A 19,873-nucleotide genomic window follows, 5' to 3' on the forward strand; every position below is an offset into this window, starting at 1 on the left:
GGCTGGATTTTATACTAGAATATTCTTTCCTCATTCTTCATAATACCCGTAGGCATAGATTTTTTAAATGCTTTTACATGCCAGACATATCTTGAAATGATATAATTACCTCCAATAGAAGCAATCACTGTTACTAACCAAATTTCATGAATACCATAATTGAGGCACAGAGAGATCAATAATTTTCTGGAGGCCACACAACTAGGAAGTAGAGAAACATTGTGCATCCACAATGTGGTAATGCAAACTTCCAGTAACCTTTACTTGGTTGACTTTCAAAACCCAATAGAGTCAAATGTATGAAAGATGATTTGTCAAGAGCTCTGTAATGTTTGGAACAATTAATAAAAAAAAGAAATATAAAAACACAATCTTGATAACCCTACATTAAATGCAATCACTAAATATCTGTAATTTAATATAAACAACAGAAAATCATGATTTGTCCAAATCTCAGTGTTAATTTCTTTACACTCTGAAATGAATATAACAACAACAACAACAAAAATATAGGAAGTCATGTCTACTGCTGTTCCAAAATTATAATTCCTAAATTTTAAAATATGGTAACACTGATAAATTTTTAAAATATATGTATGTATCTGTAAATTCATTCACTCATCCAACTAATGTTTATTGAATATAACCTCATACTAGTGTCCTTTTCAAAGCTCTGAGGATAAATAGTGACCAAGACAAGCAAAGTCCCTGTCTCATGAAATTGACTTTCTAACAGTAAAAACACACAATAAAGAAAAAAAAATAATAATTAAACAGCACTGCTCTCTCTTGCTTCATGCAAGAGAAGCAAATTAATGGGTGGAATTAAGTAAAATTTATGATTCCTTCTAAGTTCACCAATTTACTTTATAATTATAAGCATTATGTATTATAATGTCTATAACTCCTGTTTGAGAAATAGCCACTTTTGGTTTAAAATCCATATTGATTATTTAAGATTGGTTAAAAGATACACTTAATGAAGGCTACTTCTTCAAATTTATCTTTCTACTTTAAACTGAGCCATGAAAACATTCCAAGGAGACAATACCTTTATTCAAGCTGAAGACTAATGGTTCAGGTTCTTGCTGGGACTAAGAAGTGGCAGGAAGCATTTTCATGAGAGAGTCTCAGAATAAGGTCAATGTCAGGAGGGCAAAGCCTGGGACACCCCAGAGCCACTTATGTTGCTTGCAAATGCTTTTCCTTGAGTTTTCCTGACAGAAATCATGGAGGATGTTGGATACTTTTTTCTTAAAAGGAAAGCTCTTTACTATAAAGTACTCTGTTAAACTATCTAGAATGCTTACTGCTTGAATGACTTAAATTCTTCAAAGTAAAGAATAAATAGATATGTTAATTGTTTTCAATATTGATTAACATTTCAATAAACACATGAAAAACACCTTTCAGCAACAAATATCTGTTTACCTCTTTGGCAATTATTATGATAAAAATCAGTGGGACCTTGTGTGATTAAAAGAATATTAAAGGTTTAGTTTAAATATAATTAAAATTCAATATAATAAATATTTCATTCTGTTAGATGACAGTTTTGCATCTTCTTACCCAGGCCCCTAAGTCCTAAGTTCTCGTGTGTGGAATAGGATAATGCCATGAGCAAAAATATTTGAAAGTCAAGTTTAAGAATTGCTTTGCAAAGTGACCTGTTTCCATCATGAAACTGAAGTTACTAAACTAAAGTCATATAACATCAATTCAACTGGGTACACATCATCAAAGGAGAATATTAGTTTTCCATGATGGTCTTCATGGTCAATTCTATCTTGCCTAAATGTAAGAAGATACACTTTATGATATACAAAGTATGCTCTCAGTTATATAACAATTAATATTGCTATTATTTCTCTTGACGAAAAGTACAAATAGTTTGTGTTTTAAGGTTACTATAATATGTTTATGTTATAGCATTTACAATTTTTTTGCAAGAAATAGAATGAGGCAACATAGCAAGCCAATACATCTAGAATTTCATTTCTCTTACTTTGCTTTATCTTCTCCCCTACCATCCTACCATAACTTTATGTTTTATTTACATGCTTCATTATGAGACTTTAAAACTGCCAATATACTTGTGTACAGAAGCAAATGAATAATGTTAATTTATCTTATATAGGTAAAAATAGTTCAGATTTACTTTTGTGGCAGGTAAGATGGTCCATGCCTGTAAACCAATCAACTCCAGAGACTGATACAGTAGAATTCCAAGTTCAAGGCCAGCCTGGGAAGCTTAGAGAAATACTTAGTAACTGTGTGGCTTAGTCTTGGGAAAAAACCAAACAAACCAAGACTGAAAATGCGGCTCAATGGTAAAGCAATAAAGCACCCCTAAGATTCAAACAAACAAACAAACAAAAAGACTTACTTTTGAATTTTGTTGCCCCCCAAACAATTATATTTTTCCAGCTGGGCAAAAAGTTAGGAAAAATTTGGTGTTATAAAGACCACCTGAGGAGACTAGATGGGAAAAGTTACCATATATTACATACTAAAAGGACAGTTGTAAATCGATCTTGGGTTCAGAGGGTGAAGGAAACAAATTCTGGATCTATAAGGATGTGCATGATCCCTCCATTTCACTTTCCTAAGTTCATTCAACTGTGAAAAATGTACATAAGTTTCAATGGCTGGCATTTTGATACCATATCCAAAGTGTATGATAAACAAAGAATTAAAATTTTGGAGAAACAAAATTCATACACACACATTCAAGGAAATTGTAGATGAACAAATATCACAAAGTCATGAAAAAATATAAAGTCTCCTCAAATATGAAAAGACCTGGAGAAAGACCTCTGGGAGAGACCTATTTAAAAATGGGAGTTCATAACCCACTTGAATTAAATGTACGAAATATGATATGTCAAGATCTATGTAATGTTTTGAACTAATAAAAAAATAAAAAATCTGACTGTGGAGGTACACAACACTTTAATTAAACGCATCAGTCACATGGTTATTGGGTTTTCTTCTTATGGCACATGCCAAAGATAGAGAGAAGAGAGAATTATCAGATATGAAGGAAGTCAAATATGACAAAAGACAAAAACGATATTAATTCCTTTTCTTTAGGCCTTATTTATAGCCAAGAAAACATAATGTTGAAGAAAAACCACACGGTGGTGACTGAGTTTATTCTGCTGGGACTGACAGATCAAGCAGAGCTGCAGCCTGTCCTTTTTGTGGTGTTCTTGGTCATCTACCTCATCACAGTAACCGGCAATGGGACCATGATTTTCTTAATCAGAGCTGACTCAAAGCTTCACACCCCAATGTACTTTTTCCTCAGCCACCTGTCCTTTGTAGATCTCTGTTATGCCACAAACATCACCCCTCAGATGCTGGTTAACTTCTTGTCCAAGAGAAAAACCATTTCCTTCACTGGTTGCTTTATACAATTCCACTTTTTCATTGCCCTGGTGATCACAGACTATTATATGCTCACAGTGATGGCCTATGACCGCTACATGGCCATCTGCAAGCCCTTGTTATATGGTAGCAAGATGTCCAGGCGTGTATGTCTCTCTCTTGTGGCTGCTACTTATGTTTATGGCTTTGCAAATGGTCTGGCCCAGACCATCCTGATGCTTCGTCTGTCCTTCTGTGGACCCAATGAGGTCAATCACTTTTATTGTGCAGACCCCCCTCTCCTGGTGCTAGCCTGCTCAGATACCTATGTCAAAGAGACTGCCATGTTTGTGGTGGCTGGATCCAACCTCACCTGCTCCCTCACCATCATCCTCATCTCCTATGTTTTCATCTTTGCTGCCATTCTTCGAATCCGCTCTGCTGAGGGCAGGCAGAAGGCCTTCTCTACCTGTGGGTCCCACCTGATGGCCGTCACAGTGTTTTATGGAACATTGTTCTGCATGTATTTGCGACCCCCTTCTGAGACATCTGTGGAACAGGGGAAAATTGTGGCTGTATTTTACATCTTTGTGAGTCCCATGTTAAACCCTTTGATCTACAGCCTGCGGAACAAAGATGTTAAAATGGCAATAAGGAAAGTTGTCAAAAAGGAATTGTTTGCTTAGTAAGCTAGACATGGTCACAGGTATGTAAAGATATCCTTATTATCTCCACAGTTAATAGAATTTTAAATTAGCATGTCATATTCTGTTTTTGAATTTTTTGTCTTTCTTAATTCACATATTGGACTTATATTATATGTTATTATCTGGAATTCATGTTGCCTTCTCAGTGAATTTTTATTTTTTTCAAAAAAAGCAAACAAATTCAATGCTAAGCCTAGAGACATTGTTATTGCTCTATACAAACCAATTCAGAAAAGATGATCCTATCAGAAAACAAAACAAAACCCACAAATAATTCCATCCATGGTACTCACACTGATAAAGTTGTAAAGTACAAATTCCTATGATCATGACAATTACTTAGGTATCTGTGGTGTTTAATGACCTCCATACAATTTTCCAGAAACTCCCCACATTCCTACTGTAATTAATGTTTTTTTTGTGTATATTTTAGATTTTTCCTTTAAGATCTATCTTCCAACTGTTTACACTAATACAATGTATTCCTCTCCCATTGGTTGTTAGTGGAAATGTCAAATTTCCTTTAGAAGAGCTTTGAATATTTTTGATGAGTGTTTATCACCCACCACATCAACCCTTCCTCACTCATTAATCATCATTTTCTGTTCTTTTGAAATAAATAGATTGCTTTTGAGTATTAGCCATATACATACATGGATATTTGAGTGTTTAAAATTTGTTACAGATAATTTGTTTATTGCTGATTCTAATTGATCTTGTTACAAATCCACATCTTTATGTTGCCTATTTTAAAATTCTGAAATTCATATTTTTTTTTAAATTGAGACTTTGTGTGTGTGTGTGTGGTGCTAGGGATTGAACCCAGTGTCTTGTGCATATGAGGCAAGCACTCTACCAACTGAGCAATATCCTCAGCCCAAATTTAGACTTCTTTAATTAAGATATATACCTTTTCTTGCTGTGTGTAGGTGTATATGTACTTTATATGTATATGTACACATAAATACATACGTGTCTTTGTATCTGTTTTTAATGTCATATCCTTTGAAAAGTTAAAATGTTATTAATTTTATATATTGCCAGTTCATTCCTATTTCACTTTATTGTTTCATTGTTGGTTCTTAAAAAGTTAAAATGGTGTTGAGGATGTGGCTCAATGATAAAGCCCTTGCCTAGCATGTGTGAGGCCTTTAGTTCGGTCTCCAATATAATGAAAGAAAAAAAGTTAAAATATTTATAGGTATGACAAATTTGATATTTACCTATATTATTAATAATTTTTAGGATTTACTTGTTAAATTCTTTAATGAAATATTTTGAACCTATAGCCCAAAATAGAAAATGATGCAGATACTCCTTTGTGAGCCCAACTAGTCATTATGACATCTCTATGCAAAGTAATATTTCAGGTAATTCAGATATTACAAAATTGACATTTGCTGCCTTAGTTTGTTTGTTTCCCCATTTTGTATGATAAATGCTAGTATAAATTTCATGTTTCTTATCCCTGCATAGAGTCCCTTCGTTTTCCAGGTGTTTTTGTATCTGAAGGATTAAATAGTGTTGTTTTGCTAGATTTAAAACTTCATAGTGTTGAAATCATTCTATGTCTCTTTCTGCAGTTTATTTTATTTTCCCCTAATATTGACAGATTCATCCATGCTGATTCATGTGGCAGCAGTTTCCACTGCTAAACTCTATGCCACAATGTAAATAATGTCACATTATGTGTCCCTTTCATTCTTGATGGCCAATATTACTTTTTTACTTTCCTGAAAAATGAAGACAAAGTGACAAATTTGCTTCTGTAATTCTAAATATGTTCTATTGAAAGAGTCACTCTTGGAGGTTGGTAATTTTGGGGTCCTAAGACATGAGCATCTTTAACTACATACAGCCATTGGCTTTACCAATTCATACCTGCCGACAGGATTTGAGTTTTCTCTTTATTCCATATTCTTGCCAACACCAACATGGTTGGACATCTTAAATGTTTCCCAATTTGATGGATGCAAAGTACATTTTTGTTTCTTCTCTTGAGTTTGAATCATCTTCACAAATAATTTATTTTAAAATAATTGACACTCATTAAAATTTCCCTTTTCATATTCAGTCTGTATCCATATTCCTTGTGCATTTTTTGTTTTATCTTTATTTTTTCCGTTTATACTGACTCCTATGTGTTCTTTGTTAGGTCCAAATATTTGAGTGTTTTATGTATTGTGAATATTTCAACATATTTATAGCTGGTGTGTAATTTTTTTATGCAACATACATTTGGTGGGATGAAAATTATTCACCTTAACATAACATAGCTCTTTTCTTCTTTTTTTTTTTAATTGAGATGCTTGTGTCAAATCAAGGACTTTGTGCATACTAAGCAAGTGCTCTAAAACTGATCAAAATTCTAGTCATACACAGTTCATATTTATTAACCTTACTGTATAGTTGTATTTTATGAGTTATTTAAATAATTCTTTTTGCTTTTTTCTGTTATAATTTTCTTAATGTTTTAGATTTTTTTCCTTTGAATATTAAGGACATTTTTCTTCGTAGTATTGAAAATCCAACAGAAAATAATAAAATTCTCTTTTTAATGAAAATAATCACTTTTACATTTTTTTGATTACTTCTTATCTTTCTCATTAAATCTTTTCTTGAAAATTCTTTCTCACATCAAGTTTTCAAACAAGTGTTAATTTATGGAATCTTTATCCTAGGATTAATTTGATAATTGCTTCAGCATGAAAATTTATACACTTATCTTCAAAAGTAGGTTTAAAAACCCATATGTCTTCTTCTTTAAGAGTATATTCTTGAAATGTCTCTGAAAGAAAATGTCTGTAAACTCTATTGAAGCACCTATATTCTTTCCATTTCGTGTCCTTCATTTTTTTAATAAGCTTATAAAACCTGCTTCATTCATCCTATAGTGGTGTCTAAGAGAATGGGGAAAATAAGTTGCAAACTGGGTCAATTTGCAGACCTGAAAGTCATGTTTGATACAAATACCAACCAACTGTGATTTCAAGAAAAATAAATCAGGCCATGCAGAGGAAGTGGTGGAGCAGAAAAGGGCCCTCTCTGGAAATAACTTTTGAGCAAGGCCAGAATAGGCATAGTACAATGTGAATGATGCTGGAAGTTTTTCACAGACACGCAGTAAGTACAAAGGTCCTGAGGAGAGATCTTCTGAGGCTTTTTAAGGGAATAGCAAGGAGACAAACATATGGACCAGGGTGAGAAATTAGAGGAAAGAAAGAGTTTCAATGGTGAAGGTGTTTGGGAGTGAGTGACAGATCACATAGGCCTTTCCATTTTTCTTATGACCCTAAAATAGTTGTTTCTCGCCAACTCCAGTCTGCAAACTGCATGAAGGAGTGCACAATTATGGGTTTTGTTGGGTACTCTATCAGTACCAAGGACAGTGTTTGTCCTATAAAATAAAATTTTTAAATATTTTTGGAAAAAAGAACGATGTAATGAATTAAGTGAAATGAGTTGTGATCATATTTTAACTAGAATCCTGAAGTTTAGAGGCTGGGTTCGGACAATTCTATCACCATTTAATACAACACTATGCTCAGTGGGGTCTTGGGATGTTGAAAAACTTCCTGTTCTAAGTTACTCTCTCAAGTATCAGTGGTTCCGTGGGGAAGATGTAATTCATTGGCCTCAGTGAGAAATATATGTATGTTTTAAATAGGGATGGATATTTCAGAATTTAGACTTTTGAGTGTTTTACAAAGACCAAACCTTGAGAGAATGAGAACAAGACTGATACTTTGCCTTGGACTCACAAGCAGCACTTTGTACTCTGTGGAATTACCTGACCTAGTCTTAGTCGTGCCACAGTGGATCCCATATTCCACTTGCATAATCATCAAAGCTATATGTCTTCTAAATCAGAAACACTAAAGCTCCATTCCCCCAAAACCAATAAAACAGAATTGTATTACTAAATAACACTAATTGTAGAGGATATTACTTAAGGTCCGAAGATAAAATTTAACATCAGAGTTTTAAACTTTGTTCAGAAAAGAAGTTTCATGTGACTGGTCCCTGAGAGCTGAGGTATGTACTGTCCTCTCACAATAAATTTTACTGTTCCTAAAGGCTCAGTCCTTGTCCCAGATGCCAATCCTATAATGAGGATAGTGAGGGCCTGGTGTTAAGAAATTTCATTGCTTTGCTAGCTAAGGACTCCTGTCTTAGAGGCTGTGATTCTGCCCATCAAGGGGAACTGGGGGCTTTTAAAAAGGGTGATACAAAGACTACTTTCCATGTATTCTCTGTGGGAGTTGTAGTTCACTTGTTAATTTTGGAGAGAGTCATTCCTGAGCTCTTCTGATGCCAACCCCAAATCTGAATTTCCTTATCCATGTGGTGGGTGTGTACTCAAGAACAGAGGACTCTGCTTAGGAGGGGGAAGAGAAGTAAGTCCGTTTTCCCTGAGATTAGGGAGGGGGAGAGATTAGGAAAGAAGGGAGAGAGGAAGAGAAAGAAGCATATCCTTTTAAAAATAAGTCACAGTGGCACAGCAGCAAGGGCTATATTCAAAGCACTGTTGTAGCATGTGATTCGCCACATAAATATTTTAGAGATTCTAAATCTGAAGTATGTATATATGATGAGAAAAAAAGTAAACTGCATTCTTCATATTCATATGCCCCCCCAGCAGGAATATATGCATCATATAAAATGATTACATTTGTTACTTTGTACATTTATTTTATATCCAATATGATGTGTATGTGTATATGTGAATATGTATTTTTATGTGCACAAATAGGAGACTTGAAAATGGCCTTCAATTTTTAAGATGGCTGGCTATTTTATTTGTAGATTTTTAGCAGATTTTAGAGACACGGAAAGGGCATGTAAATACATTGCTGGTGGGACTGCAAATTGGTGCAACCACTCTGGAAAGCAGTATGGAAATTCCTCAGAAAACTGGGAGTGGAACCACCATTTAGCACAGGTATCACTCCCCTGTACGTATCCAAAGGAGTTGAAATCAGCATACCACATGACAGAGCCACATCAATGTTTATAGCAGTTTGCTTCACAATAGCTAAGCTATGAAACCAACCTAAGTGCCCTTCAACAGAAAGATGGATAGAAAATGTGATGTATATATACATAATGAGATATTACTCAGCCATAAAGAAGAATGAATTTATGACATTTACCAGTAAATGGAAAGTTCTGTAAACTATCATGCTAAGTGAAATAAGCCAATTCCAAAAAAACTAATCTTGAATATTCTCTTTTATATTTAGATGCTAACACTCAGCAAAGGGGAAAGGGAAAGAATAGAAGCTGAGTGGATTAGACAAAGGGGAACAAAGGGAAATGAGGGGGCATAGGCATAGGAAAGATAATGGAAAGAATCTGACATGACCACAAGACTAGGATCCTAATTAGAATAAGATATTCTTCTTGATTGTAGAAATACATCAAAATAGACTCTACTGTCATGTAAATTAAAAAGAACAAATTTACAACATCAATTTAACACTATTGCAGTAATCTAATTGAAAGATTTTTTTTTTTGTCTTGGAAGCTGGTAGCAGGAATGGAGATACTAGAAAGTAGTTGGCTTATGAACATACATATCTCACAGGTAGAGCTAACAGAACTTCAGATGCACTGGTTGTATAGTATGTGAGGCAGAGAAGAGTTAACCAATTACCCAGCACATATTTATCAGGTTATTTAAGTTCTTCTGAGCAAATGATAGAATAGAATTGTCGTTTTCTTGAGGTAGGTAATGCAGTGCTTAGAGTAGATGAGGGATGGCTGAGGCTTTTGGTCAAGTTGAATGGCAATTATATGTCAATGTGGAAATATGAGCAGGACAGTTGAACATGAGACAGGCTGATCTCTTGCGAAGAGGTTAATTCTGGAGATGTAAATTAAGGTGTTGCAATATTTAGATAGTTTTTAAAACCATGAAGTTGAATAAGATCACCAAAGTAATAAAGTGTAAACAGAAAAGACAAGAGGACTAAGGAGTGAGCTCGGAGGTACTGCATTAAAAGGGAGAAAAGAGGAATAAACGAAATCATGAGAAGGAGAAAACACATTGGAGGAGGAAAACACAGTCACTTGTTTTGAGATATAGGAGAAGAAGGTTGTTCAAGAAAGTAAGCAATGAAGTGGGATGACATTGACAGGACAGGGAAGGTGAGACAGGAGACCCACCATAGAGACTGAGCAGCGCAAAGGCCCCTAGTGATTTCACAAGAGCAATCTCATGGAGTGATGGCGGGAAAGTGGAATGAGAGTGGGCTTGAAGAAAACAGCAAAGAAGAACTGTAGACAGCAAGAGCTTCCCCCATCAACACCTTTAATTGCCAAGAGGGATGCAGAGGAGAAAGAAGGTGATGGAGGCAGAAAGACGACAGGAGGAAGAGAGAGAGGTTGAGCGGACATTGGAGGGGCAGAAATAAGGGTCATAGATCTAAGGGCTCCTGCAAGTGCACACAGACACTCATGTTTATTTTTTAAAGAAGTAGTCTGCTAAATTTACTTAAGAAATCTTGTTTTCTTCAGTAGAATTATAGAGTTATAATACACACTTTCTCGGTATATATATAATTATTTTTTTGGTGGTGCCCGGGATTGAACCCACGCCCCTATGCATGTGAGGCAAGCACTCTACCAACTGAGCTATATCCCCAGCCCACTTTCTCATAATCTTATGGGAAAGAATGAGCTATTTCATTTTTCTGGTATTTTTTTGCTCTGCAAGAAACATTTTAATTAATTTATAGAACATCATTTTCAATTAATAAAAATTTTTACACAATTTTCTTCAATGTTCTCTTTTTCTAATCCCCACAAGTGAGTAATCCATTTTCAGGAATGGGTATGAGCCAACCTACAACACTCAGAATTCCTACTCTTTTGACTCAGAGATCACTCAGAACTGTAGTCTACTCATTTTGTGGCACTTCTGGTCATCTATATAACCATATGGTTATAAACCTTAGGTTCCTATATCTCCAGATTGATTTAGGACTCCACATGCTTATATATTTTTGGAATCTTTCTCATATTAAGAAACTTCTGCTGTTCTTCTGTCATTGTGTCTAATATGTTGGTATATTTCTGGGTGGAGAATACAGTCATTTTATTTAAGGAATGTGTTACTCGATATATTTTGGTTCTTTTGCTGGTCTTGAGGGTGTTCTTCTTTTTTTCCTGTGACTCTCTGACTTTTATAACATGTACAATTGTCATCATTCTCCCTATCTCAGCATCCTTCTGGTGTGGGCCACATATTATGAGGCTTTATGAAGGATGCCACTCACAATAGATTTACATTCCAGCTTATTATTGCCACTCAAAGACATCAATCAGTTTTCTGTGACACTTCACCCCTCCTGACCCATATATTGCTGAAGTTTTCCTTTTTGCTTTGGCTAGTTGTAGTGAGCTGGGCTGCCTCCTGATGATTCTCCCATTGATAGTGGTCTCTGTATTTTTGGGATAATCTTGTCTATGCATTTGGACCCCAGATCTAGCTCCTGCATGGACCAAGACAAAGTGGTGTCTGTGTTTTATACAATGTTCATTTCATGATCAAGTCTTTCATATATAGCCTGAGGAGAAGGAGACTGAATATTTCTTAGGAAAATTGTTTCCCATTAAAACCTGTTTTTATTCCTCTATTTTGAGTCAAGAAATCATGGTGCTTTGTGATTTCTGAGGGAACTCAGAAATAACTGAATCCATCTCCAGTCAGTCTGCTCCACTTATTCTTGCAAGAGGCTTCTGTACAAATATGGGGATAAATGCAATTTCCCGAAGATCTTGTGCAACATGGATACTCTGTATAAATTCCATCTATGTTCAAAATAATCAAACATGACATTTTAACATTCTGATCATGGGTGTAAAGCTCAGTAGAAAAATAGCAGGAACAGAGGAAGACTGAATGTCAAGAGCCATGTCCCATGGCTTCATGATCAGAGAGAGGGTGGCTCAACTGCCAGGGGAGATGTGAGGAAGAGTAGACTGAGGCACAATGTGTGCAAGGACCGACCGGAACAAGACTTCAGGCCTGCCTCTTCACCTCAGTGAGCAGGCAGAAATATTAGAACTAAGTTCTGAAAGCTGTGTTGAAATGTAACCTTGGCATGTAATCTAGATGGCTGGGACTAATGGCAATAATATAACAATACAACTATGTACAATCTCCCATGTACATGAGTGCAGTCGATGAGGTTGTGAAGAAATTACAAGCCCTCTACATGGTGGGTGGGAAAGCAAAATGCTGCATTGTGTATGAAAAATGCATGGAGGTTCCTCAAAAGTTAAAAAATAGAGCTATCATCTAGCCATTGTGCTTATAGTCTAGATGTTCTACTTTCTGGGTATATGTATAAAATAATGAAGATCAAGATCTTGGTTTTCCCATTTACGACACATTATTAACAATAGCTATGGAAATAACTCCACTGCTACTGGTGGTTGAGTGGATGAGAAAATGTGGAATATAAATATAATGAATTATTATTTGGGTTTAAAAAGAAGGTGATTATACTATGTGTGACAATATATGTGAAACTAGGGGACATTAAATGAAGTGAAATTAGCCAGCCACAGAGTCAAATGCTAGAGAAGTCCACTTATGTGATGTATCCACAATGATTAGACTCATTTCTACACAGAGGAGAAAGGTGATTTCCAGGAGCTGAGGAAAGGGTGCCAAGGCCATGCCCTATCCAACGTGTATAAATCTTAGTTGTGCAAGATGACCAGTTTTTACAGATAAGGTGTGAAGCATTTTGCCTATAGTTAACAGTATTATATTCTAAACTAAAACATTAATTTTACCTTGACATCTTCTGTGTGTATCTGCACAATAATTTATGTGCACAGTTTTTGTTTATTTAATGTGTTCAATGAATAATTAAATGATGGTTGTTAGTTTGAACAAATTTAGCTTCACTAGTAGTTAGTGTATTTTGAACATACGTGTTGATTATTCATGCAGACTTTGTACAAAGATTTGTTTATAATTCTAGAGATATACCAATTCATATAATATTTACTATATATTTCTAATTGAAATTTTAGCAAAGCTTTAGTATTTTGGGGACAGATTGTTAATAAAAGTCTGCAGAGTAACACAATAATTCTATAATAATCTTGTTATCCTTCATATGACTAAGATAATATTCCTCTCCTGAATTCCATTAGTGTTTGATATAAAAGTATAGATTATTACAGAGAAAAACTTGAAAACTCCAAGACTGGCTCTTCAGGATGGATATACTAATGAGCGGAGAGGTAAAATGAAGATGACTTATGGTTTTAGAAGGTCTCTCAAAGACAAGTGTTCCTACCCTCCCTGCCCTGTGCTTCGACTCTCAGTTTATTGGCAGCTAAAGCAAAGTAATTTTTGAGCTCTGCTTATTTAATAAGTTAATACTTAAATCCAAGTGGGAGCAGGTTACATAAGCAGTTTCTTTAGACCCCGTGTGTCAAGGATGGTGCTCCTATCTCCAGATTTCCAAAATTTTCAAATTTAATGAAGAAGCATGGCAATAGTGGAGAGCTCATGACTGGAATGTGTTATGCAAGTGAAATTAAGTCCTCCCAGCAGACTTCTCAGTCAGTTCTGAACAGAGATAAGGCACAGGTCCAAAGGAGGTCTGAAATCTCTGTAAAATCTGAGGTACAACTGGGTCAGTCAGGAATATAAGCAAGCTGTGTCTGCCAGGAGGGAGAAATCAACTTGAGGTGACCCTGACGTGCTGGATGACAGCAGAGCAGACAGCAACCAGGCAGATCAGAGAACGGAGAGGAGCAGAAGATCGTGGGTGCAGACCATAAGCCTCCCTTCTATACTCACAAGAGTCCTCAGAAGTCATCAAAGGGCAAAATAAATTAAAAATACAAATAGAAATTTTCTCCAAGGTAAAAATTATCCAAAGAGATTATGGAAATCATTAACTATGACATCCTATGAATATGCCACATTTTAGAAAATTCATTCTATGGCATCTGAAAAAAATAAAATAAAATACTACTCTTTGTGACCAAGTGTTTTAAAACAGATACAGAATCTGTTTTGTAGGTAGAGTAACCTAATAAAATCTTGGAAAATAAAAACAACAACAATAACAACACAAACAAAAACAAAAATATACTCTTATAAAAATTATAATAATAATAATTATAATAATTCACTTGTCTTTGCAGTACTTAATGAACTATGCCTTAACATAGTACTAGCTAAAGCATAATGAAAGGACTTGATGATCATATTTTTTTCAATATATTTATATACCTGCACATTCCTAAGGAAATGGAAGGAAGTGAAAAAGAAATGGGGCAGCTTCTCTCTTCACATTTGATCTCTTACTGGTTTGTTTGGTTCGTCAACTAAACACCAAAGGAACTTCAGGTGGGGATTAAAAATGGTACAGAAAAAAATGACAATGCATTTGGATGGGAGTAAGGTGACAAAGAGGGAATCCCCCGTCCACCAGCATGATCTGTAAATACCCAATGTTTCTTCAGCTGAGAATTCCTGTTCCTATTTAAAAAGTTAAAGGTACAGGGATCAAAAGCAGGAAATAGACAGTTCAAGACAATTAGTTTGGTCTTCCAATATTTACCTGAAACCCAAAGTTTCTCCTCCCATGCGTTATTCTATTTTACAGGGTGTGAACAAGATAATTTCATACTTCTCTAGGTCAGAAAATATTAAGGGTATTAGCTAATTTAGTATTGGCTAAAATAAATAGTGAGTCCCATTGCTTCATCATTCTTGGGAGACTTGATTCCCTAGAGACAGGAATAAAACTCGTGTCCTCTGTGATTTCAGGCTGCTCATAACAGAAAGATGGAGGTTGCCCCCTGATTTGTACAAATTTTTGCAAGAAATAATTGAGCCTTGGGGATTTGGTATATGAGACGATTCTGGTATAAATTTTTCATGTTCTTCATATTGTTGGTGTCATTGTGAAATCAATCTGCTTCCAAAGGTAGGATTAGATGTGGTTCTTTTAAATGTTGGAATCCGTAAGTAAATATTTTAATTGATAAAAATAAATCAAAGTTGAAGGCTAATCTGATGAATAACATGTGTCTCTATTAAAATACTACTATTCTTCTTAGAGTAAGTTACTTATAAATAAAGGTACAGTGAAGTGGTGTTTATGTAAGAGAAAGGAAACTAGACCAAAGAGAACATCGATCTCATCAAGATTATTGCCTGTCTCCAATTGGGAAAACATTCAACTAGAAGTCACTGTGCTTACAATCAAGATTAGATACAATCCTTGGTCCCCAGAGAGAGCTGGTTCTTTGAAGGTGAATCTTGTTCTAAAGTAGACTTGCACATTTCACCATAATACTAGTAGATACTAACTTTCAAATGCTTATTGCAGGCCAGATGTATTTGAAAATATTTCTCTAAATGAATTCCTTCCCATGGAAGGAGTCGCTATTAACCAAGTTTTTATGAACGAGAAAATTAAGGCATGGAGAGATTGATTATTTACCCAAGGCCACACAAACAAAAATGGAATTTCCTTCCTGGAAGAGAGAAAGAAAATTCCCATTACCAGTTAAAGTTTCCTGACTCTCTATAATTAACCCGCTTGTTCTCATTTGCCTCATTGAGAGGATAAGCAACATAAGGGGTAGTATTAACTAATCTTTTGAATTCCTTTTGAGTTCACAATGCTACTCTATAATTATATGCATTGAGCCATATGATTTCTATGCCCTCTTGGTTAAGAAATGGCCACTTTTAGTTTTATAATATACATTAATTATTAAAGGCAAATTAACAGATGTGTTTCATGAAGATAACTTCCTGATATTTTTACTTTAAATTGAACTATGAATGCTTGCTAAAGAGAATATCTTTACTCAATTCAAAGAAAAATTATTTAGATAATTTTAGATGATTTGGAGGAATGAGCAGTGGCAGGAAGCATCTATATGAGAGATCATAGATGAAATCCAGGAGTGCAAAATCTGGGATACTCCCAAGGCTACTTATATCTCTTGCAAATGCTTTTCTCTGAGATTTCCTGACTCAAATGTAATATTTTGTCTATAAGGAATGCTATTACTGCAAAGTACTTAAATTATCTGGAACATCCACTGCTTGTATTACACTAAATAACTAACACATAACTGTGAGTGAATGGGAATGTTTTGAATCTTCATACGTATTTCAATAAATAAAGATGTTAAAAACTCCATCAGAACAAGAAAAGCATATTTGCTTCTTTGGCAATTATCATGGTAAAACTCACTTGTACCTTATGAGTTTAAGAAAGGAAAAAAACATAAAACACTTAAAATTTCATTCAATTAAATGGCACGTTTTGTATCTTATCATCTTCAACAATGCAGTGTGGGGTAATGCAATGGAAAAGAACCCTTGAATGTTGACTTTATAAAGGGTCTTATGAAGTGACATGCTTACATCACTGGTATTGTAGTTATTTAAAAAAACAATAACAATAAATGGCCTCTTTTATTATGCCCAAATGCTGAGAAATATAATTCATTATTTGACTTTTCTTTGTTTCTTTCTTTTTTTTCTTTTTCTTTTTTTTTTTTTTTTTTTGTACTAGATATTGATCCCAGGGGTACTTTACCACTGAGCTACATCCCAAGTACTTTCTGGGTGGTTTTTTTTTTTTTTTTTTTTTTTTGAAGCAGAGTCTTTTCTAGTTTTGCAATCTGCCCTCAAACTCACCATACTCCTACCTTATCTTTGAAGATGTTGGTATTACAGACATGAGCTACCATGAATGGCATAATTTATGATATTTTACGTATTATCTCTTTTATATAATTAATATGATTATCATTTCTTTATGATGTAATACATATGTATTTTGTATTCTGATGAACCTGTGTTCAAATAATTTTAGAGCATTAAAAATTTCTTTTGCAAGTAGGGGATATTTGGGGAATAATGATGGTCTATTGTTTTGTTTATTAACCTTTTAAAATTATTGTTTCCCCCAGTGCTCCATCATATCCTTTGGTACATTGTTTTCCCTTACATACTGCTGATCATGAATCTTTAAAAACACCAATGTAGGTGAATGCATATGCAAATGCACATGTTTTCTATTGAATACACATATCAATATATGTGTATATATTTATAAAATTCTTGTGTACATAAAAAGAGCTAAGATTTGCTTTTTCTCTCCCAAAGCAAATATTTGTAGAGCTGGGCAAAAATACACAAAACAAATTGAATCAGGATCCAGGTTAAAAGTAAAGTTTGGTGGTATGAGATTCCCTAAGGTGGCCCAGGGTGGGGAAAGTGAGCTTGCATTGCAGGCTGAGGCTGAGGAAGCAGTTGAAGTTGTTATTGAATTTGGAGAAGTCGGCAAGAGATCCCAGTTCTGTCAGGAAGGGTCTAGCACCATATCTCACTTTCACTTCCCTAAGTTTATTCAGCTAAGAAAAACAGATAACTTTTAATGGCTGGGACTTTGGATACCATATCCAAAGGAATGTTATAGAAAAAATACAATTTAAGAGAAAATAAACATTTATATGCATATATCAAGGAAACTGCAAATGAACAGTAATAACAAAGAATACAGGGATTGTTCATGGTCCAGAGTTTTATCAAACACTTTTTTTCATTATTGTGCCCCCTCAGGGTCTCAGAATTATTGATATGCTTCATTTCCCTTAATCAGTGCTCCATCATGAATCATTAAAACCACCAGTGTATGTGCAAAATGATAAAAGTTCTGCAAATACCAAAAGACTTGCAAAAAGATTCGCAGAAATCCATTTATAAATGGCCTCTTCATTGTTGGAAGGGTTCTATATAACTTTAATATTTAAATGTCAAATGCATGTTTGCCAATCTTTCAGATGCATCTTCATTACTTTTGCTTTAGGCTTTATACAAAGGCAAGAAAGCATAATGCTAAAGAAATACCACACGGTGGTGACTGAGTTTATTCTGCTGGGACTGATATATCGAGCGGAGCTGCAGCCTGTCCTTTTTGTGGTGTTCTTAGTCATCTACCTCATCACAGTAACTGGCAATGGGACCATGATTTTCTTAATCAGAGCTGACTCAAAACTTCACACCCCAATGTACTTCTTCCTCAGCCACCTGTCCTTTCTGGATCTCTGTTATGCCACCACTGTTGTCCCTCAGATGCTGGTTAACTTCTTGTCTAAGAGAAAAACCATTTCCCTCATTGGCTGCTTTATACAATTTCACTTTCTGATTGCCCTGGTGACCACAGATTATTATATTCTTGCAGTGATGGCCTATGACCGCTACATGGCCATCTGCAAGCCCTTGTTATATGGTAGCAAGATGTCCAGGCGTGTGTGTCTCTCTCTTGTGGTGGCTACTTATGTTTATGGCTTTGCAAATGGTCTGGCCCAGACCATCCTGATGCTTCCTCTGTCCTTCTGTGTCAAAGAGACTGCCATGTTCGTGGTGGCTGGGTCCAACCTCACCTGCTCCCTCACCATCATCCTCATCTCCTACGTTTTCATCTTTGCTGCCATTCTTCGAATCCGCTCTGCTGAGGGCAGGCAGAAAGCCTTCTCTACTTGTGGGTCCCACCTGATGGCTGTCACAGTGTTTTATGGAACATTGTTCTGCATGTACCTGAGGCCCCCTTCTGAGACATCTATAGAACAGGGGGAAATTGTGGCTGTGTTTTATGTCTTTGTGAGTCCCATGTTAAACCCTATGATCTATAGCCTGAGGAACAAAGATGTTAAAATGGCAATAAGGAAAGTTATCAAGAAGGAATTCTTTGCATTGTAAGCTAGACATGGTCACAAATGTGCAAAGACATCCTTGTTATCTGAATAAATTATGATCTGCTTAACTTAACAATTTGCTTTCTGTCATTTTTATTTTTCGGCATTTATAATTTGCATATACAACTCACAGTTATGTGTTAGTTATTTAGGATTTAAAGTTTTCAGTGGATCTTTAATAAAGAATAAATAAATTATTGACTAGAACAGAGGTATTGCTATTATTCTATAAAATTAATGAAGAGCAGATTATTCTATCCAGAGTATTCATACTGATATTAAGTTATAAAATTGAAATTATCAGATGCTATTGAAATGATAGTTCATTGGATTTTTGTAACCTGACTTTCCTCCAAATGTTTTCCATATACTTGTCTACGGTATTGGGAAGTTTCCTCTATTCTTTATAAAAATTATGTGGTAATGAAAACCTTTGGGAGGTATCAAAGATTATTCCTCTATGGTATATCTTTCAAATGCTATTACTAACCCAATGATATAATCTTACATGAGATGCTTGATGTAAATATCAAATTTACCTTACGAGGGTTTTGTGTTTGTTACAAGTATGCATTCTTATCAATAATGGACCTGTGTTCAACTAGTTCATGGTCATTATAATTAAACAGATTACACCTTGTCTTTCAACTATATAAATATTATATGTGTGTAAAATGCATTATGGATAATGGTTTCTTTGTTTATACCATAGTTAAAATTATCTTATGAGAAAATAACTTTCCTTTGCTCTTCCTGTTTTAATATATTTTTTCATATTTCTTTTGGAATGTTTTCTTAAAGATATAAATGTTTTATTTTCACATGTTTTAATATGTACTATGTATATAAAATATTTACTTTTTGATTTTATACTTTTAAAGTCATCTTTTTAAATTGTAAAATTTTATTGTTTTTCATATTGTAACTTATTTATACTTCAATTTACATTCCATTGATTGGTCTTAGGAAATTAGACTGCTTGTGACATATGATTGAGTCAATATTTTATCTGTTATTAAATTATTTTTCTGATT

The 19,873-nt window shown here is 34.8% G+C and overlaps 2 protein-coding genes across 2 annotated transcripts; both read left to right on the forward strand.

Moving 5' to 3' along the window:
- Positions 1-3,119: 3,119 nt before the first annotated feature.
- LOC144254198 (olfactory receptor 5M5-like) lies at positions 3,120-4,055 on the forward strand. Its single transcript, XM_077797217.1, has one exon. The coding sequence runs from the start codon at positions 3,120-3,122 to the stop codon at positions 4,053-4,055; it is 936 nt and encodes a 311-aa protein (XP_077653343.1).
- Positions 4,056-17,976: 13,921 nt separating this feature from the next.
- On the forward strand, positions 17,977-18,843 carry LOC113176043 (olfactory receptor 5M5-like). Its single transcript, XM_026380429.2, has one exon. It carries the CDS (start codon positions 17,977-17,979, stop codon positions 18,841-18,843), a length of 867 nt encoding a protein of 288 aa, XP_026236214.2.
- The last annotated feature ends 1,030 nt before the right edge of the window (positions 18,844-19,873 follow it).

The sequence above is a fragment of the Urocitellus parryii genome, chromosome 4, assembly GCF_045843805.1.
Source record: "Urocitellus parryii isolate mUroPar1 chromosome 4, mUroPar1.hap1, whole genome shotgun sequence".
NCBI classification, from domain to species: domain Eukaryota; kingdom Metazoa; phylum Chordata; class Mammalia; order Rodentia; family Sciuridae; genus Urocitellus; species Urocitellus parryii.